Genomic DNA, 21443 nt, shown 5'->3' on the forward strand with positions numbered 1-21443 from the left:
ATACATATTTATATATGATTTCTGTACACAATATTTTAATGGATTTTATACATATAAGTATGTATATACCTTATACAACTGCACCTACATATGTACATTATTTATGTGTGTTTTTTATTATATACATATGCACATACATATACACTACTGGGATCAATGATCGCTTTGTGCCGATGTACATACATACATACTACATATGTATTAATATATGCAGCGGTTGATCTTTATCGCCCATAGCCGCTTATCAGACGAAATCGTACAGTGACCTCGAAGGAACAAAAGCGAAAACAAAAGTTTCGCAAAAAATCGCTATAAGCTATAACACATACATACATATATGTATATGTATTTATTTAGGTGTTTCACATGACTACATACACATGTATGTTTGTATATACTTGCTTGTTTGTTTGTAGATGTAGCTAGGTACATTCACATGCTTGAAGAATATTTACAAACATTTTTCTACGAAAAAACAATAAACTAAGATTTTTGCCGCACGTATATGTATATGTACGTACCACACACATTAATTGTTTGTATGTATATTGAATGTGGAAAACTTGTGCTAATAAGTATTTATTTTTTGATTCGCACCGTTCAGTGGCATGTAGGATCCTCCTCCAGTTGTTGTATCACATCCCATAGGCAGAGCAGCTCGGCCAAGCATCTAGCAGACGTGCGTATATATGTATGTATGTACATCACATTGTAGATTTATGTTTATGTTGAGAATTTTCAGCATTGGCATGACCACTGTTCAACACTAGCGAAATTTGTGGCATACATTTAGGCTGCGCCGCCAAAAAAAAAGAATTAGAAGAATTGATTCCAAATGATAAACAAAACTAACTTTATTTGCATAATTAAAGATTTTCAGTGTATTTTTTTATTGAATTTTCCACAATTGAGTTCTATTGACAATATTTGTATAAATTTGAATTTGTTCAAACACTTTAATTTACGCGTAGGTAAGCTGCCGTTGCGTATTGCAAATTTATTGCTATTGGCCAAGTCGCTTATATTTACTTACATATGTAACTGTTTTAGTTAGGCTGCGCTCACACCACTATCTGCTAAAGTTGCGGGGCAACAGTAATTTATTTTTAAATTTATAATTACGGTTCTTCGCTAACGTTGTACAATTTAAATAATGACACGCATTTGCATCGCTAGCCCCAAGTCTTTGTAGGTCTGGGTTATAACTTACATACATATGTAGATATACTTGCGATTTTAACATTTATGAGATACTTTCTGTTTGCAAACAATACTATTTATTCGAGGTTTCCCTCTCTCGTTAACAATTATGCAGTTTACTTAGCATTGCTATAAATATTTCCGGCTAGCCTCCTAAATGATTTTGTCTCTTTCATTTGCATGTATTAATCATTATTTAATGGAACTTCAAAATATTCGTTACAAAAATATATATACTAAAATATTACAAATATATACGTACTAACACTTATGATGATCCAAACAAATAGTCGCGTGCAAAAATATTTCGTTCAAGCACACATACATATGCATGAATATACATATGTATATGATTTTCCATTCTATTGCTTTGTCTATTCTTTGCACAATGGAAATTTTCAGTTGTGTGCCGGATTGCCTGGCTTTATTATTGCTTGCTTGGGAATTGAAAAGCTTCGAAAATTAAAAACGAAGCTCAAATCACTCATAAAAAATTGCTCTTGCAGCAACAATAAAACCATGCGCATTATAACCCATTAGACGCTGCTAAAATTTCTACAATGTAGTTTTAACAATAAATCTGCTCACGATGCTTGGCAAATAATAGCTTAGGCTTACACTATACTACAATAATACAAATACAACGGTACATTTTGGATATATATATATATATATATATGTACATACAAAATCTTTATAATATATTCAATTTGTAAATTGGTATTTTTAACTAAACTAAAGTCTAAGCAACAAATCGCACTTTATCTTCATAATTAAGTATAAGCTATTTTTAAATAAAACTAAATAGACAAAATTAGCTTAGCAAACATGATATGCCAGCGAAAAGAAAAACAAACCGTTGGAAATATGCAACAAAATTATTGAAATTTATATACAAATATATAAAAAAAACTAACGGGAATCTAGTGGCAGTTGGCTTCGCTCAGCGAGAAGACAACTTTTTGTGACATTGCTCCGAGCGTCGCATGCCTCTTCTTTCGTGTTTTGCTATAAAATCCGATTTCTGTCCGATCAAATTTATGCCAATAACCGAAACGAAACCAGGCAATTGGAAGCATTTATTCTGAATGAGTTCGGTTTAATTTAATCACTTTCTCTTTTGTTTTACTTGTTAGCGCTAACTTATGCAATTTTTGTCTCTCTGTGCAATCAATCACAGCACAATTTAGTTAGAAGGCTTTAACGAAATATGAGAGCGGCCAATGTACGTTCAGTCTGAAATGATATGTAAAAACCGATAATTTGTTGGTAAGTCAATTGGTCGATATAAATTAAAAAACTAGAAGAAAGCGTAAATTTGTTATTAAAACGAATAAAACAATTACAACATAGAGCAATTATTTAGTGTCGTCTACAGTTATAGTTTGTTTAAATGGCAAGAGAGAAGTGTGCTCAGCGCGAATTGTTACTATAGCTTTTTTTCTAATTGAGTACAGTTTCTTCAAATGTCCTATGAATCACAAATAAATTTGTTGTCATTCTTGACTATAACTAATTTGGGAAGCGCTTGCATCGAAGAACTCTAAGTGGATTGTGAACTTAGGTTATGTTATGAACGATACAATTAACAGTTGTACACACACATACATACTTATATCAGTGCTTTATAGGATAGTCATCAGTTAATTTACTACATTTAAATTTTTATGTTATAATGAGTCTTAATGCATAACTCTTAAAAGCTTAACCATTATTAGTTACGGGGGTATGGCGTTATAAATATGCGTATGCATTTGTTTTGTGGTTAACTGTTATAAAAATTACTCTTTATTGACGTGAAACTCCCTTCAACGAATTTGCTCAATGGTCATGTGCATGCAACTGCCATTTCAGTTGAGTGTGAGTGTAAAACTAGAGCTCCTCATGGATCTTATCGATCTGTTGTGTTAGTTTATCATTCTTGTAAATAAATTCGCACACGGCGCTCACCTTTTTCAGCAATTCGATGGCAGTTTGCAACACTTTGTGCCACTTTTTTAGCTCCGCCTCATGCAAGATCTCCTGCTGACGCAACAACTCCACCCACTCTTCATTCGAATTCGGTAATTCTCTGGCGGAGGAGAGAAAATAATGTGAAACGCTATCACTTGAATGATACAAAACTTACCTCAAAGCAGCCAAATTCGGTAAGCGCGCCCTATTGCCTATATCGTCGTCAATGCGCTCTTCCAGTGCCCAAAGCTTGAGTAGGAGTATTACATTTAGAGCGATTAAGAAAAACAATAAGGCAATCACAAACACCGACAGCCACTTATGTTTGTTTTGTGGTTCTGTTTCGACTGGGGATTGCTGTGCAGCGACCAAGGGTAGCCGCGGAACGTTGCGTCGACTGGTGGCCGTTGCCACTTCAACTGCTTCGCTTTTGGTCTGTGTTTCGGGCACATCCTCCGTGGGACGCGCTTGGGCTGCAGTACCTTTAAAGAAGTAAGAGAAAACGAAGAAAGGATATGATGAGGAACTGACAGAGGATATTTTCATCATGCGCAGGTGAATTTCGATACAAACACAGTATGTGCAAGTGTATGTAATGTATGCATGTTTAAAATAAAATAAATATTTGTATAATTAAAACTACACTGTACACAATGCAGGCCACCAACTCTATCCAGAAACCATGTCCGTGTTTTTTTTTTATTAACAACCGTTCAAAAGCATAACTGCAAGTGGAGTTGCACAGCTTATTATTTTCAAAAACCAAAACAACGAAAATAGTTACTAAAACAAACTTATCGACCTCATAATTCTCGAACGGCTATAAATTCAGTGTAACATTTCATTGGCTTGGAGTGAAAAGGTGCCGAGTCCACTTTTATGCGAGAGAAGCAAGAGCAAAACTCCACCGTTACTTTTCTGTAGCCCTACATTGTTGTACAACAGCGCGAAGTTGAGAGCTTTTAATCGAATTCTTTCTCTTAAAATTTGAAAAAATGGACTTGGCACGTTTAGGCTCAAAGCCAACGATTTGTAAGTCTGTGTATTGAGTAAGTAGCCAAATTGACATTAAGTCTACTTCATGCGGGGGGAGTTCATGTTAAGGATAGTCTACCGGAGGCTCTGCAATTATACCTTCATTGCTATTAAAAATCACAATTTCCTTATGCACTTGTAAGACTTTGTGAATTGAGTTTTGTAGTTGTCGGTTGCTAATTTCGTATTTATCGTTATCGAGCCAAGGATATTGACGAAGCACTGGGTGATGGTTGTGATGGTGGCCGAAGTGTTGCTGATGTGGATGTTTAGCATCAACACCTTCAACACTCCTAATGCAATGGTGATGGTTGTGTTGTTGATGTGGGCTGTTGCTTTGTCGTTTGTAACTGTTAGTGACGGTGGTGGTGTTCACAGTACTAGAGGGGGACCTTGTGGTGAACGTGAGTTTTGCAGTTGGAATAGAAGCGATAGAAGTTGTGGCGGTGATAGTGGTAGCAGTGGCAATGGTAGTATCAAAAAAGGTGGTGGCATCAATTGTTGAAACGGCAGTTTTATTATACGAATATTGATCAATTTTGTCGTGAACAGTGACATTAGTAGTGGTGATTGTTAGTTTGTAGTGCTTACCGCGGCGTGGGCGCCGTCCTTTTGCCTTGGCGGGTGGTATGCAGGTTTCACTTTGCAACGCTTGCTGCATGGCGTTAAAGTACTCCTCCAAACCGGCCCATGTGTTCTTCTCTATAAAGCCCTTAACGACACCCCAAATGGATTTTTTGTATTTAATTTGCGCATGAACAGACAACATTGTATGGTCATCCACGGTTCTGTAAACGTTCGATAAATGCTTTATTGATAGGATCAACGCATTTTGATGTCTAATTTCGGAGCTGAATTTACCTTACGAAGCAGTAATGCATTAAAACGCTAAAACTATCTGCATATGGAATGCCAGCGTTAACACTAGTTATATCTATGGAATACAGTTCACCGGGTTTGCTGCAGTCGCGTATTTCCTGCGTCTCGGTCACCTGCAAGTTAGAAACAGCCAAAGCACATAAAACCGGGTTAGTAAACGCCTATCTGCGAATGCTATTTAATATTTCGTATACCCTGGCTGTTTTTGGTCCCACGGAAGCTAATAACTGCACTGTTAAGCTTACGGCGCGCGTTTTCTTGCCGTCCTCATCAGTTAGCCATTCGCCGAAAGACATATTCTCGGTTTTGCGCATAGCATGGAAATCCATTAGGAATTTGGATTTTGAGAAGAGCAAGTTGAACAGCGTATCTACATTAATGGGAAGTATTGTGTGTACTAATTGACGGCCTTCATGTGCTGATGTGCATTCCGCCGTTGCAACAAAACTGAAATATAATCATTTGTGAAGTCAATTTCAATTGGCAATGCAGATTCGAAAAATAAACTTACGGAGCTTTATTCTCTTCAGAGTCACTGGAACCAGAGACATCTGTAGGCAAATTGGTTTGATTATTGCTTGCCGCCTCATCACGGACGCGCGTACTTTTTGAAACTTTGCGCTTTTCATGCGGTTGTGGTTTAAGTGTTGAACTTTTCGTCTCTTTACTGGCGCCGCTGCTACTTTCATTCGCATTATAACTGCCCGTCTTACACTTGGCAGTATCATCTTCCGGCTTCACCGAAGTCAATGTTAATTCCTTCGCGTTCATTATGTTTTTTGAAACGCTTTCGCGTTCGCGTATGTTATTGTCACTTGTTTTGTTATCCGAACCGCTTGCCGACGTTGTGGTCGAAGAGTTCGCAATCGATTTATTCGAATTGAAAAAGTATGACTTGGTTTTTGATTTGCTGCCAACGCCACCGCCGCCACTACTTGTGCTGGAGCTATTACCCCCGCTATTGTTCACGTTTTGAGTTGAATGTGCTGTGTTGTAGTCACTTGTGAGGGTTGAGCTAACAATAGAAGTTGCGTCTTCTAGTGCTGATGCATAATCGATATCACCTTCGTTCTCTGTTTGTACTGTGGTTGGATCAATGTAATCTTCTTCGTCGTCTGTAGTCAAACCAAGTTCATCGCCGTAACAATTATGCACCCATTGCCATATTTCTTGCGGCAGCATTTGCTTGTTCATCAACGTATTCTGCCATACTCGAAAGAGCATCAAAAACGCCTTGTCACGTGTTGTGAATGTGGCAAAGAAGTACTTCTCCTTAGCAGTACAAATCAAAATGGCATTTGGTATGACAAGAGCAGTTTTCTCCTTTGTTATTGATGTGACATCCTTCCATCGTATGGTTAAATAAGTTTCCCATCGGAATATATTAGCATGAAAACAAACATAATTCTGTGAGACATACAAGCGTCCCTGCACTAGAATGTCGCGCTGCAGTGCGCACGAGTAATCTAAAAAAAATCAGAAGCATGATTACTATAATTATCGATTTGAGATCTGAGTTTAGTTTTTTACGCACCAACAATAAGACGCTCCTCGCACGGTACCTCTTTGAAGAGCTTTTTGAAATCTTCTGCGCGTGATTTGTAATTCGGATAAAGGACGTTGTACCAAGACTTCTTTTTGGCTCGTTCCGAAAGCCGAGAGCCGCTTTTTGGTTTATCAACAGCACTCGAATCTTCAAATATACCACGCACTAGCTCACCAGAAGTATCGCTTGACTTGCTGATGGTGTCCTAAAACGAGACCAAATATGAAATGTCAGTAAGGAGTCTAATGTGCATATACTCGTATACTATGTCAGTATTGGGAATGCATAATCTAATAAAGGGGGGTTTCGGGAACAGAGCCGGTGGTGAATACCCGTCTAACAAATAAATGGCGTTATAAATTATAACATACGACGTATCACAGGGGTTTATTTGTTCAAATGAAATTAAACTGCTATGTTATCTCTCCATATTTACCGATAAAGGTTAATAACATGTGAAGATAAAAAATAATATAATTCACAAGTTAAAAAAGCATACAAGCAACTTACCTTCAAATACTTTTGCAAATATTATTGAACTAATTATTAAATAAATTTTTGCTCAAACTCATTTGGGTTTGAGGATATGTCACTGATAAGCATATATAATTGATATAAGACGATATGAACCAAACGAATCGAATCAGGCAATTCACAAAGAAAATATCAAATTCATTATAAACACAAAGTAAATCGCGACCATATGTTAGCTTTACTTCACCACAACCGCCTGAAAATGACTGCCGACTTTAAAAAAGAAACATTTGGTTTGTCGCTCTTTTGGCCTCAACTAAGGGATATCAATTCACATATTACCAATGCCAATGCCAGAACTGATAAGTCCGCTCTCTAATGATACCATTAGCAAAACTAACGAAAGCTGGCCATTCGCATGCTCTGCGCGATGACTGAAACTAGCAAGCACATTGAGGCACGCAGCTGTTGATCGCAGTTCTTGATTATAACTTCTGTATGTTTGTCATAGATAAGACGCTCTACAAGTTGCTATTAAATTTATATTACTAAAAGGAATGGTAAAAATATTATTGTTTTCAGAAAAAGTTATGTTTGTGCATTTGCAAAAAGCAAACTGTAATAAAGTAAATCGAAACTAAATGTATATATTTCTTATCAGCGAAAGCTCCAAACCTTAGAACTTAAAAATTTGAGATAAATACATTGCTAGGTTCAAATTCACAAAGAGCTTTTACTATACTTTAGCAGCACAAGGTTAGATTACTTTTTTGGAAAAATACTCTGCAATTAATTTTGCCACAAGGCATTTAGTTGATTTGAACACTCGCTACCTCGCTGTCTAAAATGTATTGAATGAGTTGACGAATGCCTAAGATCATTTGCTAACAAGCAGATCTGACATGATAAATAAGAGGAAATGCAAAAAAAAAAACGAAGTTCAAGTTTACCTGTTTAAGCTGACATGTTAATTGTTCACAGACTGCGGACATTAGCATCAAACTCATCACCACACCCATAATGTCTGCTAGCGATGCTAAGCGTTATTCTAAATATGCAACTGCGAATGTAATATTTCGAAGAAAATAAAAAACTCTGTACGCACCGTCCAATTCAACCTACGCACGCAGCAAGTACGCGAACGCTTCTGTCATAACTATAGACAAGGGTTTACACAAGTTTACTAAACTCACCTCATCAGGGCGGCTGCCGCTAAGTGCTCCCAGCGAACTCTGCAAGCTATTGGATAATTTTGAAAACGATGGTGTTTTCGGTAATTTACTTTTTCCTAAAACAATTGAATTATCTCGACTTAGTGAACTTTCTCCGCTATTAGACGCCTTAGGCAATAATCCATCCAATGTGGTTCCACTCGCTGAGTCTTGATTTTCCTTTTCGGTTTTGTCAGTGTCGCTGAGTACGCATTCAAGTGTTTCCGACACTGCTGAGAATTTAACGGTGCTCTGTATGTATTTGTTAGTCCCAGTTGGGACCAAATTTGAGTCAGACGTAGAAGAGTTGGGGACGTCAACAGCTGTCTCTATTTTAACTGTAGTAGATGAGAACGTATTATTCGCCAATTTCAAATCGCCGCCTCCAAGTTCCTGAACATCACTAGAAACTATAGTGGCTGCGTCGCTATCAGTTTTAGTATTATCAGTGTTTATTGGCTTAGTTTCTTCGGCCCCCTCTTTAATTGGTTTTAGTTTATTGACCTGTGCTGCACCAATTTCATCGGCGATGGAAGATTTCCTGCGAAAAACAATGGATATAATTTAAGTCTTTATATGAAATATTGTTAAGATAAAACAAGTAGTGCAAAATATTAAATCGAAAACAGTGCATGCAGAATTTCACAAGTATGCAAATGAAAGGTGAGTGCAATATTAAAAGTTATATTTAAAAGGTTTCGTTACGAAATGCGTACATATTTGTGATTTCATTACAGCGGAGGAGCAAAGTAACTCTAATTTCAACCAAATGCGAATACCTACCTGTTGGGACCACAACAAATATTTTTTTCTTCCTTTTCTTCATCTTTTTCCTCAGCGTTCGCATGAGTTGATATGCTCTCAATATTTTTTATCCTACAAGAATTTACAGTAAAAAAAAAAACAATAAAATAAAAATAAAAATTCAAAATGAAAAATTATAAATATGTAAAATACAATGTCAATTATAAACTAATTGTAAGTAAGGTAGGTAAAAGAAAACATTTAAATTCACAAGCAAATAACACAAAGAGCTGATTAATATTGAGAGCTACATATGTTTGTACACCACAGCACTTGCACGGTTTATACGGCATATCAGGTTATTATGCATAACTCCGATTGAATTTTACCAAATCACGAAATAATCCACACGCCTAGACATGCTAAAGCAAATGTGACTCTGAAATTTATGGATTTTTGATTGCAAAAGCTATAAATAAATACGCGTATTGAACAAATGTGTCTATTCAACCAACAACAAGGTTAGACTAACTCTTGTGCAGAAACTTTGCAAAAACCCAAAGGTTTGCGTGTAAGCAGGAAAAGCCAAGTGATGGAATCTATCATAGTGGTCATAAATATATGGATTTGCTTATCGAATTTCTATTAACTCATTTATACAGAGATAGTGGCAGTAACATTTTGAAAAATTGGAACCACTAAAAACATTTCTAAGGTCATAGATCTAATAGTAAAGAAATAAAGAAATTGTAACAATGATCAATCGAACATTTGATCAACATATCACTTGACTACAATACGTTCATAATAAGTGAAATTAGATTTAACAGCAACTAATGCATTATTGCTAAAATAGTTTTAGTTATTATTGGCATAATTGTTGCTAAATAACACAATTGGCATGAATTTGAGAATGTGTTTAGACTGTATAAGGGGTCGCGATTAGAATCTCAAATGTATAGGTTGGTATATTAATGTGTAGTTTTATTGCAAGATAACAAAATACTTATTTATGTACGGTATATATGTATATATGTATGTAGTTATCAACAAATGATTGAATGCATTTTAGCTATACGCATATAATACTGTCCCAACCTTAATAAACCAACACAATTTGTTTATTTACTTCCACGTTCTACAATACCATGCTAAAAAGGCAAACATTAAGAACATTTACGGTGGATTTATGTTAGCTCTAGAAAGATAAAAAAGTGGCTCGAAAATTGAAGCAATATTTCACACGTCATTAAATGACGCTGAGTAGAAATATCACCTGCTTAAATTAAGTTTGCAAAACGTACATAAATAAAACTTGTCCCCTCAACACGGGTATCACACACTGCTGCTAATAATAAACTTTTCTTTATATGGGCAGACTTGCGGAAAATCAATATTTTACATATTTGGCGTACACTTGTTTTCTCATATGTTTTCCAGGACATCCAACAGCTGTGCGCTCTTATATTTGTTTTTTATTTGTAATATCACTTGATTGAAGATTCTACTGCAAAATTCACTTTACCAACATTCAGGTATTTGAAATAATCATGCAAACCTACTAGCATTTCATTAAATAAATTAATTAATAGCCTTGGTTAATAAGAATACATTTAGCTATGAACGAATGATTAAAGTCCGCGAATGTGGGTATAAATCTATGAACAGTGGGTGATCAAATACTCTAACTGCTGCGGTCTCGGTTGAAACAGTCTGTGTAGAGAAGAGCGGAGCAAAGCGGTTAACATAACGTACGCTAATAGAAAAAGGCAACACGACGATTGAATCAAAAATAATAGCAACAATTATAAACTTAGTAGATACGATGGTAAAATGTCACATTCAAAAGAATTGCGAGCAGAAACTTAGCGTAAGTTACTATTATCGTTTTCTGTTTCATTTTCGATTTTACATCTATAATTTATGCCAAATGTTTCACATAATTTGAAGAAGTTTTTGTATCGCACGTACATGCCCGTTGTAATAAACAAATGTGTGTGAATTAACTCTCTATAACATTGTATATGATCTTGATTCAATCACGAACTACGTTTATTCTTATATGTATGTAAGTATGTTTCAGACATTTTTTCTAGGTGTTGGTCTACTTAATAACAAAAATAATTGCATGCAAGCCCTACAGAAATTCCAATATGACACCTTTTACTCTATAATGGATAAAAACTAAAAGTCTTCTAGTTCGTTTTCGGGTTTGACACTACATGCTTGTTTCTTAACAAGGTTTGCAAATGGTGTAATTTCAATTAGAAGCTAGGTACTAATTATATTAACTAGATTATGAGAAAACAGCGATTATGTTAATGTAAAGAACATGCTAAGTATATTAAATTATATTATGTATTGAAAACCAAATTTGGAATAGCTTAGTAACAATCAAATGAGCTTAAAACATCAAGTAAAGGTATAACTTACATCAGCGTTTGATGAGCCGGCGCCGCAGCGGAAGTAATTTTTTGGACCCTTCCTAATCTTGGGGGTGGTGTTGGCCTACTTTTCCTTAAGTCTGTATATTCAAGAGCACTTGTAATTATAGATGAGTCCTGGTTTGCAACGTTGCCTCTATGATCTATTAAGGGGTTTTCTAAAATTGGGGACGATGATGCTGAAGTGAAGGGCGCTGGCTCCGTACTATTAATTGGTGTAGTTGTTGTAGATTGTTGTCTTTTTGTACTGGCACAACTCATGACAATCCAAGCTTCACCCAGTTAATATCACAGCGATTCAGCGCTACACCTTTGATTATGTATTCTCAGACATTAAGTCTATCTTAAAATTTCTTTAATCCTTACACATTTTAAGGAACATTTCGTAATTTTTCACATTACTAGCGAGCTGATTTTTGGCTTTTCAATACTGATTTTCAGCTGCGAATGCTACTTTCTCATAGGTTGAATTGCAGGTTTCTGTATATCTGGATTGCCATATAGCGGGTCAGCAGTTTAAATTACACTAATTCTTCTTTTATTAGCTATTGCACATGATATTAAAATATTCTTAAGACGCACAGAAATAGTATCTTTAAATCATTAATAATTATAATCTCCGCACTACGAAACACTTTTGATGCAAAGATTTCTGCCACTTTTTCATTTCTGCGATGTTTTTTTTGTATTTTATTTATTTATTTTTTTTTTAGACGAATTGGTTTCCTATGAAACTGGGTTGCATGTGGGCTTAAATTATTTAAGCATTTTCTTAAAAATAAGTCATAAATATTTTCCAAACTTTTGTATTTTCTGTGACATGCCTATTTATCCAACTAAATTATAATTAATTAATAAATAATTTCATGGCATTTAAGTGTTAGTGTTTAAAAAAGACATGGTTTATCTGAAAAGTTTAAGGAATGAGTGACTAATTTTTGCTATGTATCACCTGTTTTTTTCGCTTATGTAACTCTCTCATTCGTAAATAAAAGAAGTCAAGTAAAGAGTAGAGACTTCTGACAATTATGAGAGAACGTCAAAATTTAACGTTCTCTGTAATCAGCAGCAGCATCAGCATAAGCATCTTTTTGCAAATTGTTGTGGTATCCCTTTTTGGGAACTTATGTGAATTAAATCACAAATGCAGTTGGAAACTTTTATATTTATGGAAAATAAGTGAATAATTATGAAAATGAATTGAGAATATCTATCTGCTAATGACGACAGGTTTGTGGGAGTGGCTTTCTGAGAACAGATCACAGCTGGCGGAATAATTGCGCGTTTACCTTTTGAAGAAGCGAAATGGGACAGACAAAGAGCCAATTCACTGATGAGGAGCTACAAGATTACGAAGTTAATTGTTTCAATGCATAATTAAGTAATGATTAAACAATTTTTTGTTTTTATTTATAGGACTTGACATTTTTTTCGAAAAAAGAGATACTTCTGTAAGTAATAACTAAAATCCATAATATTGCTTGACTTCACATTTCTTTGCAGTGCTCATAAAAAATTTAAAAGCCTTGCACCCGAAAAAGTTGGACACAACAAGAATGCCAAATTGTCTATGAGCAAAATATTACAATATCCAGAGTTACGCGTAAACCCTTTCGGTGATCGAATATGTAAAGTGTTTAGCTCAAGTGAAGATGGTGATATGACGTTTGAAGATTTTTTAGACATGATGAACGTATTTAGTGATGCTTGCCCAAAAAAATTAAAAGCGGAATATGCTTTTCGCATTTGGGGTAAAGTATTGGAAATATAAAGGTTTTAAGTTAATGTAACATATTTCGACTTCAGATTTTGATGGTGATGATATGCTAGGTGTTTCGGACTTAAAACAAGTTATTGAACGATTATGCGGTCCAGAAAATAAATTAGATGACTGCGATATGAAAGAGATTATACACTGCATTTTAGCAGAAGCAGATTTCGATGATGATGGAGCATTGTCATTTCCGGAATTCGAGCATGTCACTGATAAGTCTAGAGACTTTCTTAAGTATGATTGATGGTATTTTGAAAATAATAAGTAATTAAATTTTTCCTCCTACAGTTCTTTTCGCATAAGACTTTAATAGCACAACAATGCAGCTGGCATATAAAAATAACATATATACATTTGTATCTTATAAAATACCCAAAGTTGCACATTTATATTTAGTATGTTCCTTGTTGCTATATTTTATGTATCTATTTGGAATCTCAAATGATTTAGATTATTTACCTAAACCATTACGAACTATACTTATTTCTGTCAGTAACATTTACGCGAATATGTGAATGTTTGTACAACCATGTGATTATATAGATATATGTTGCCCATAATTCACGTATTAATTATTTGGTGATTAAATTATACAAATAACTTGAATTTGAAGTTACAAAGTATATATATGTTATTGTAAACTGCAATGAATTAATCGAATATATGTCATGAACAGTGAAACAAGATTACGATAATTAAGTACTATTATTGCCACAAGGTAATAATTTTTCCTCGGAAGTATTGTCACTTACTGTCAAAAAATATCTCCATTCTATGTAAACCATGAGTTCATGTAGATTTATAATATAATTATACTGTTTTCAATACCATCTAATTGTGTTGCAAAAATTCGGGAAAACTATACATTAATAAAAAAATTTAAAGATGCTTGGATTTATGTACTTCCAATCTGCATTTATGGTATTGCATTGCAATCCAACTATATATGTGTAAGTGAAATTTGATAAATAAAATTTTCAATTTAACTTATACCAGTTCTTTTAAATTATTAAGTAAGAATGTACACTGTAGACATAGCTTTTGGACTTCTTTATAATATTTATTTAACGTAGATCGCAAAATTGTATAAAAAAATGTTCGAGAAACCAGCCATTACCATGTTCAGTGGTTTTACTCATGGCTGCAAATAGCTGGGTAATTTCATACGCATAAATAGCCAAGTTGTGAAGAACGAAACCAGTATAAATATAAATCCCATTGCGGTTAAAAGAAATCGATTGAGATTTGTCTTTCCTGGTATATGTGTTTGGTCCATTATAATAAATCCCAGCCCTCCGATAGTGAATAGAAAACTGCTAGCCAATCCCTCCATTATATATTGACCATTTACTCGGTAAGGCATGAAAGCGACGGGCCGAGAATGTCCATGTTCATCTACCGTAGCTCCTACACTCGGTGGCTCCACAATTACATCGTATATAATTCCTAAACAGATATACACATATATAGAGAGGAAATAGTTACTGTGTATACCAAGTAGGCGTTGACTATAGAGGCTGCTTACCACCGGTGACGAGAAAATACGACAGTAGCACAATGGAAAACATAACCATTGGGGAAGGTTTACGAAACCATGCCGGTCGTCGAATTTTAATATTTGGAGGTACCAAGATTTGGAAGGGTAAGCTATACAGTGTCTCAATCATATTGCAAATACTACTCAGACTTTAAAAACAGTTCACAAAATTACACTAATATGCCGGTGTTTAATGCGTTGACGTCTACATTTTGTAGAGTTGCATGGGATAAATCAATTTGACGGCGTTGAATTCAATAACATAAGTACATATGGGAAAAAGTCATAATTGAAGGTACTTTCAAGGAATAAAATGAATTGTTTCAATTATATCTTTAATATTGAATACTTGAAGATACTTGTTTCGAAATGGAAAGCGCTTTTTAGCGTTGCTTGTTGTGTCCTTAAAAGCATTTATAGAAATTAACAACTAAATAATTGTTTGCTTAAACCTTACAATACTTCTGGTAAACTTCAAAAATTTAATTTTAGTAGCATTTAATAAAAGTAGCAAGAAATTATATGTAAATTTTTACGCTAAGCAAAAAACAATAACATCCATACATATTTCTAAAAACTTTTTGCTTTCAAAAATTACATTCGGTCGTATAAGCAACCCTTGCAAACTTGAAGGTTACTTAAAACAAAACAAATTTTCTGACATTTTTTTATTATTCATAAAACTAGACAATATTATTTAATTATATTTACTGGAATATAAAGAAATGGACGAGTTTCGTAAATCGGATATCCCATGTATGTAAATAAAATACGCAATAAGTAATTTTGCAAATTTGTTAAATATTTTAATTTTCAGTCGAAGCACTAAGCGGTCATGAGCCGTCAAAGCACGTAAAGATACCCCAGGACATAGTCAAATGGCAGCGTTCAGAAGCTTACTATGACCTTTTGGGTTTTATAAATGCTGTCAGTTATGCAATTCAAGGCAAACGCATCAATGATCCGAATATTTACATCTCACCTACGATGAAGAATGTGGTGGGCATTTTCGAAAAACTCAATAAGCTTGTTGATGAATCTCCTCCAGTTGATCAACCAACTCGCTTTGGAAACAAAGGCTATCGTGTTTGGGCTCGCAAAATGCATCGCGTGAGTATATCATCTTTTATTATACAATAACAAATTTAGATTGATGAAGAAATTGAAATCCCAAGATTATGTTCTAGGATATATTCGTATTCATGAAAGAAGCTTTGCCACAAGAGAAGTGTGATCTGTTCAGTGAACTGGGTGCATATTTGAGCGAGTCGTTTGGCAACTCTGTCCGCATCGATTACGGAACTGGTCATGAACTATCTTTTATATTCTTCCTTTGTGCGCTCTTCAAGGCTAAAATATTCACTGAAGAAGACAGCATAGCTTGCGCGCTCCTCCTGTTTAATAGCTATTTAATTTTTGTGAGAAGGCTGCAAAAGGAGTATCATTTAGAACCCGCTGGTAGTCAAGGAGTTTGGTCTCTTGATGATTTTCAATTTGTTCCTTTTATTTGGGGTAGTGCACAGTTATCTTGTGAGTAAATGCAAATAATATTTTCTACAAATTAATTTATGTTCAAAAATTTATAGTCAATAGCCCTTTCGATCCGGCGCGTTTTCTTGACGAAGACATAATAAACGAGTACAAAGACGAATATTTGTTTATCGGATGCATCGATTATATTAAACAAGTAAAAACCGGACACTTTGCGGAACATTCTAATCAGCTATGGAGTATTTCTGCAGTGCCCAGTTGGACAAAAATTAACAGTGGATTGGTGAAAATGTACCAAAAAGAGGTATGAACAATTCTATAAAGATTTATTATTCTATACATATTAAATTATCCAAACTTTTCACCTTTTTGAAAAGATTCTATCCAAATATCCGATTATGCAGCATGCACTTTTTGGCAAATTGTTAAGATTTGATCCAGTTACACCTGGAACAGCCCTGCCTGTTGCTCGTCTAGGTTTTATACATCCATCGTCCACGAAATCTTCTACGAACACATCGAGTTCGGCTAGAAGCGGTTCTCAAATTCTAGAAACAGCAATGTATGATACCTCTACACAAAGCTTGAATAAATCTCCGAAATCATCAGAGGAGGATCAAGATAGAAACGCTAAACCCACTGATGCAGCACAAAATTCAGTATAAGCGAAAGGCAGTACCCATGGCTTCATTAAAGTGGGGATGATCCATTTATGGTATGTATAATATATAAGCAGAAAATTTCATATTGGTATTATCAATCGCACAGTTTTATTGAAAAGTAAACGCTTTATATTGCAGTCTAACCGGAGATGAGCGAAATTGGGCAGGGCTCCAACTGAAAACTGCATTCACTTATTATATGAACTGCAAACAACAACAACATATACAAATTTCATATAAATAATCGTTAAATATAAATTTATTTACTCATACATCAGTATGTATGCACATATATATATATATATATTTATATATTGAGTATGTCTTAACTTTTTTTAAATGGCGGACTCGATCTTCCAGTATTTAAATAGATACTTTGGATTTGATATTAACTTGTCCCTTGCAAAAAAAATCCTTTGGTTCTCTTTAAGAGCATTCACAAATATTTGCGATATGCAAGAGTTTAATTTCGTTTGGAAAAGTGTGTGTGTGTGCACATATGCCTTTGTTTCAAGAATAGAAAATACCGTTCAGAAAGCTTTCGCAATTCAACGTAGTACCGATTTTGATCGCCAGACGTGAAGATGTATTATGCTGGCTACGCGCACGGATTTAAGGAAATATTCGGGAGTTTTTGAGTAGATTTGAGGCATTACTCGATTAGTTTTTAGTTTTCTCGCTACATCATCTGTATGTTTTGAATGAAGTGAAACACTTGAAAACCGCGGATACTGTTAAACCAGGCAAATATATATGTTTTTCTAGTTTTGAAGACCATTTTTTAAAAATAAACAAAAAGTGACGTAACTTTTGCCCTGCGACAGAAGCTTTCGCCAGCGAGAAAAATGAGAGCGTAAAAGATGCAGCAGTAATGAGAGCACTTTGAGAGAGTTTTCGTAAACATATCAATTATATATACATACGTATATTTGTTTTTATTTACTTTGTAATGTTTATAAACAAATGAAAGTCACGTGTCTAACTGAACAGAATTAATCGTATTAAATCGGAGAACTAATGCCAATTCATCTACTTGTATACATAAATGAGTGAGAAATACCGGGTGCTATTTGAAACCGGCCTACGTACATACATTGTATTTATTGAGAACCGTTAGAATTCGTTAATTTTGAAAATGTCTAAAAAGTGTGGTGTTCGGTCGCTGAGCGATAGTGCCTTGGCCGAACTGGCTAACCAGATTGTTTCGACGATCGGCTACGCCAAGTACGCTCCTGACGTTGTGCTGGACATCGATATTGTGATGGTGGACATCAATCAATATCTCGAGCAGACCGGCGCCACCTGGAACATATATCAAGACCTGCTGCGGGTCATACTCAGCTCCGACTACCTGGATGCCAATATGCGTTTCACTTGTCTGCAAATGCTACTCAACGGCAGTGTATCGTTTTTAGTCACCGAAGTCTTCCCCTTCTCGTATTATGAGAAAATTCTGCAAGTGATTGCCGCCCAGGGCACCGGATTGCGTGTGCTCAATTTGAAGGGGGTGTGGGTCAAGGAGGAGCACATGCATTACCTCTTTGAAATCGTGCGCAAATGCAAGTATTTGACGAAGTTGTTTGTACCATATATTGCCAACGATGATCTGCTGGAGGTGATCGCCAAACACTGCAGTCAACTGAAAGTGTTGGACATATCCGGTGAGACAGATATCACCGAAATCGGCATAGAGTCGCTCAGTCACGGTATGTGCAATGATAAGTTAACGGTTGTGGACGTTGGTATGCCAGGCGAGGAGAATATCTGCTATTCAGATATAGCGCTAATATTGGAGCACTGCCCTAATGTGGAGACGCTTTCCACCTACTCGTTTGTGGGCGCTTCGCTGAAGTTCGTGCATGATAATATTGACGAGAACTTTACTTGCAAGCTGCGCTATTTACATGACACTGGCACGGACGAAGAGACGCTACGTGTTATTATGAAGACTTGTCCGCACTTGGAATCCCTATATCTGGACACACCGAAAGCCGGCTCACTTTCTGTGCTTACGAGCACATTTCTAAGAAAACTGAAAGTCTATAAATTTTCATGCGCTGAAGTAATGGATGTACTCGACAGAATCGGACACAATCTCAGCCACCTGACTATGATAAAGGGTGTTGGCCATATGGAAATAAGCGAAATAGTTCGTGCCTGTCCTTTGCTGGTCGACTTAGACTGCTATATGATGGATGGACTCTCCTATACAAAGGACAGCAATCGGTTTGAATGCTTAGAGGGCTTGGAAATGCTCAGCAGCCCCATGTCCAACACTTCACTGAAGATGCTCATCTGCAGTTGCAGGCAATTGAAACGGTTGGCCGTGGACAGCATCAATTTCACGGATGAAGATATCATTAAGTAAGTACAATACTTTGTAAGTACGAAAGCATAGTCATACTATTTTGGAGTGTCTGCGTGTTTGGTGTACCGAGTGTTGGTTTTCAATTTATTTATTGCTTTTATGGTTGTACGTGTGCGCCTAAATGTATGCTGTATATGAACTTTGAGTGTTTGATTTGCATTTCTCTTTAACTGTTAGTTTCCTGGTTTACTATTTGGTGGGACCACCTTAAAACGTAGCCTGCATAAAGTATTTGATTGGCCGCCAGACTTTTGAAGGGATAACTATAGTTACTACTTCTTCATACATATGTGGATCTAATCTATTTATCCGTATACATACATATTTACATTTCAGTATTTTCGTGGAGCACGATTTCTATGCACTGGAGGATGTCTGGTTCACATTGGCGCCGAATTTGACCGTGCAATCCATTGAGGTATTCAAATCCGCATGCCGGGCGGCGTACTTATGTATTTGTATCTGTTAATTGTGGTTTTTCGTGCAGATACTCATGGACCGGTGTCCGGAATTGCAATCGGTGGGTCAGTTAAGTGGCTGGTCTTTGACTCCCGATGACTTGGCGTTGATACGTGGACTGTTGAAGAGCGGCAACTCTTGCCTTGTACTTACACCTAGCGGGTTTTTCCCTTGAAAGCTGTGATTTTAAGCGTTTCACATTAACTCTCATACATAAACATGCCTACAAATAAGAAAGCAAATACTCACCCAGTCGTTCACATCCATGATTTAGCGAAAATCTGCAGTCGCGGGAAAGTATAAAAAAGTAATTTTGGATTTTTCATTTTCAAATTCTCGCCTTTTGTAGCTTTGACAATCCTCCTGAAATTGCGAAAACACGTGTGTTTATGTTTATTTACTTAAGTGTGGTTACATAATTGATTGATTTTGAAACTTTGCACAGTTTTTTCTGCGACTACAGATTAACGCCTAATCCTCCCGGTACTAATAATACTTTAAATAGTTATTTTGTTTTCTTGCTTTGTTGTTTTTTATTTTATTTTCACTATATGTATGTGTATGTGTGTGCATAAATCTGTGAATGTTTAACAACTTTGCCATTTATGTATGTATGTATTAGTGTTGACGACATTGCTTTGCACGAATCGAAACATCTCAGTGCTTACAAACGAGCCGCAAAAGAACACACCATAACTATGTTTTGCTTCAATTGAAATTTCCATGATTTTTATACTTTCGCAAGAGTGTAAACTCTTTTTCACCTCACGAGTATTTGTAATGCCTCAAACGGAACTATTATAACCCTGTATATATCAAAATTGCCACGATTAGTCTGTCTGTATCTGCATGGATAACTTTGCAGGCCACTCCATTATTTCACATTCTTTCAATTGGTAAAAGTTGCGAGAGTATCTGAAGTTTGGCTGCGTCTGAAACGAGATCTAATTTGTTATTAACGTCATTTATTACAGTCACTAATGAAGCCCAGATTCTTCATGGCGTATCTAACCCGGTTAGCTTGAGAAATAAGGCATTCAAAATTCACTTTCGCTTGCATTTCTGAAACCCTTATTTTGTAACATAGTGTTAATGCAACTAACCGTTTTTTTCTATTTACTTATCCCTCTCAGCGCTTGCAGTGAAGCCTTTGGAAAACGAGCGATTTCTTGACTCGACTACATCGATCGGACGTACCTATGTATGTGCTTTGAATTATTTGAAAATGTGATAGTAAGATAAAATAAATGTCCGTGTTGATAAAAAGTGTAAAAAAAACATATTAAAAACAATTGATGTTTATAAAATTTATTGAATAGAGGCACACATTCAGAAGCGTAATGACTTTAGCTGCTTGACGGCAACCACTTTAACCCTGGCGCTCAAAGCATAGTAGATCAAATCAATGCGTTGATCAACGCGCCGAGAATGCGAAACATTATTCGTTGCCAAATGGTAGTGTGGTATGGAAACGGTAACCTCAGTTATGTTAGAGACCCATCTGAAATCCTTGCTTTGGGCCGTCACCCGGTTGCAATGCACACCGAATTGTCACCAGGTAAGCTCTGCCCGCAGATGGTTATTTAACCAAAGTCTTCACGATCCTCTGCGAAAGGCCGTGCCAAATGAGATGACTGCTCCTCATGGTAACAGAATTAAGTCTCCG

General features: G+C 35.8%; 5 protein-coding genes and 1 long non-coding RNA gene across 11 annotated transcripts; 4 read left to right on the forward strand and 2 right to left on the reverse strand.

The window, feature by feature from the left end:
- Window positions 1-853: 853 nt before the first annotated feature.
- Window positions 854-12201, reverse strand: GramD1B (GRAM domain containing 1B). 4 transcript variants are annotated; one of them, XM_014231021.3, is made up of 11 exons: window positions 11476-12171; window positions 9082-9174; window positions 8281-8839; window positions 6602-6818; window positions 5579-6533; window positions 5262-5514; window positions 5050-5180; window positions 4780-4976; window positions 3329-3635; window positions 3151-3271; window positions 854-2436 (listed from the first exon to the last, which is right to left on the reverse strand). In XM_014231021.3, exons 1-11 carry the CDS (start codon window positions 11745-11747, stop codon window positions 2401-2403), a joined length of 3141 nt encoding a protein of 1046 aa, XP_014086496.2. In that variant the 5' UTR covers window positions 11748-12171; the 3' UTR covers window positions 854-2400. The 4 variants fall into 4 exon arrangements, with proteins under 4 accessions (XP_014086496.2, XP_014086495.2, XP_069963066.1 ...); XM_014231020.3 differs by having other exon boundaries at window positions 854-3271; window positions 11476-12201; XM_070106965.1 differs by lacking the exon at window positions 11476-12171 and adding an exon at window positions 10458-10592 and having other exon boundaries at window positions 854-3271.
- LOC138856313 (uncharacterized) lies at window positions 8828-9177 on the forward strand. Its single transcript, XR_011395489.1, has 2 exons — window positions 8828-8961; window positions 9036-9177. It is a non-coding gene; the product is annotated as an uncharacterized lncRNA (long non-coding RNA).
- A 323-nt stretch (window positions 12202-12524) lies between the features above and the next one.
- Window positions 12525-14250, forward strand: LOC106615018 (calcium and integrin-binding protein 1). Its single transcript, XM_014231026.3, has 5 exons — window positions 12525-12842; window positions 12903-12937; window positions 12990-13237; window positions 13293-13494; window positions 13549-14250. The coding sequence occupies exons 1-5, from the start codon at window positions 12792-12794 to the stop codon at window positions 13568-13570; spliced, it is 558 nt and encodes a 185-aa protein (XP_014086501.1). The 5' UTR covers window positions 12525-12791; the 3' UTR covers window positions 13571-14250.
- Window positions 14251-14295: 45 nt separating this feature from the next.
- On the reverse strand, window positions 14296-15013 carry LOC106615019 (putative oligosaccharyltransferase complex subunit CG9662). The gene is made up of 2 exons (XM_014231027.3): window positions 14786-15013; window positions 14296-14706 (listed from the first exon to the last, which is right to left on the reverse strand). The coding sequence occupies exons 1-2, from the start codon at window positions 14925-14927 to the stop codon at window positions 14396-14398; spliced, it is 453 nt and encodes a 150-aa protein (XP_014086502.1). The 5' UTR covers window positions 14928-15013; the 3' UTR covers window positions 14296-14395.
- A 383-nt stretch (window positions 15014-15396) lies between these two features.
- On the forward strand, window positions 15397-17244 carry Ptpa (Phosphotyrosyl phosphatase activator). The gene is made up of 6 exons (XM_014230885.3): window positions 15397-15553; window positions 15615-15907; window positions 15985-16327; window positions 16384-16592; window positions 16666-17003; window positions 17089-17244. Exons 1-5 carry the CDS (start codon window positions 15523-15525, stop codon window positions 16951-16953), a joined length of 1164 nt encoding a protein of 387 aa, XP_014086360.2. The 5' UTR covers window positions 15397-15522; the 3' UTR covers window positions 16954-17003; window positions 17089-17244.
- A 103-nt stretch (window positions 17245-17347) lies between these two features.
- Window positions 17348-21069, forward strand: LOC106614951 (uncharacterized). Of its 3 annotated transcripts, none has more exons than XR_004977855.2 (4): window positions 17348-19314; window positions 19655-19736; window positions 19806-20084; window positions 20911-21069. XR_004977855.2 is itself a non-coding variant. In XM_036369460.2 (4 exons), the coding sequence occupies exons 1-4, from the start codon at window positions 18086-18088 to the stop codon at window positions 20920-20922; spliced, it is 1440 nt and encodes a 479-aa protein (XP_036225353.2). In that variant the 5' UTR covers window positions 17348-18085; the 3' UTR covers window positions 20923-21069. The 3 variants fall into 3 exon arrangements, 2 of the variants coding, with proteins under 2 accessions (XP_036225353.2, XP_036225354.2); XM_036369460.2 differs by having other exon boundaries at window positions 19806-19922; XM_036369461.2 differs by lacking the exons at window positions 19655-19736; window positions 19806-20084.
- Window positions 21070-21443: the final 374 nt, after the last annotated feature.

This window comes from Bactrocera oleae, chromosome 3 (genome assembly GCF_042242935.1).
Source record: "Bactrocera oleae isolate idBacOlea1 chromosome 3, idBacOlea1, whole genome shotgun sequence".
NCBI lineage: Eukaryota > Metazoa > Arthropoda > Insecta > Diptera > Tephritidae > Bactrocera > Bactrocera oleae.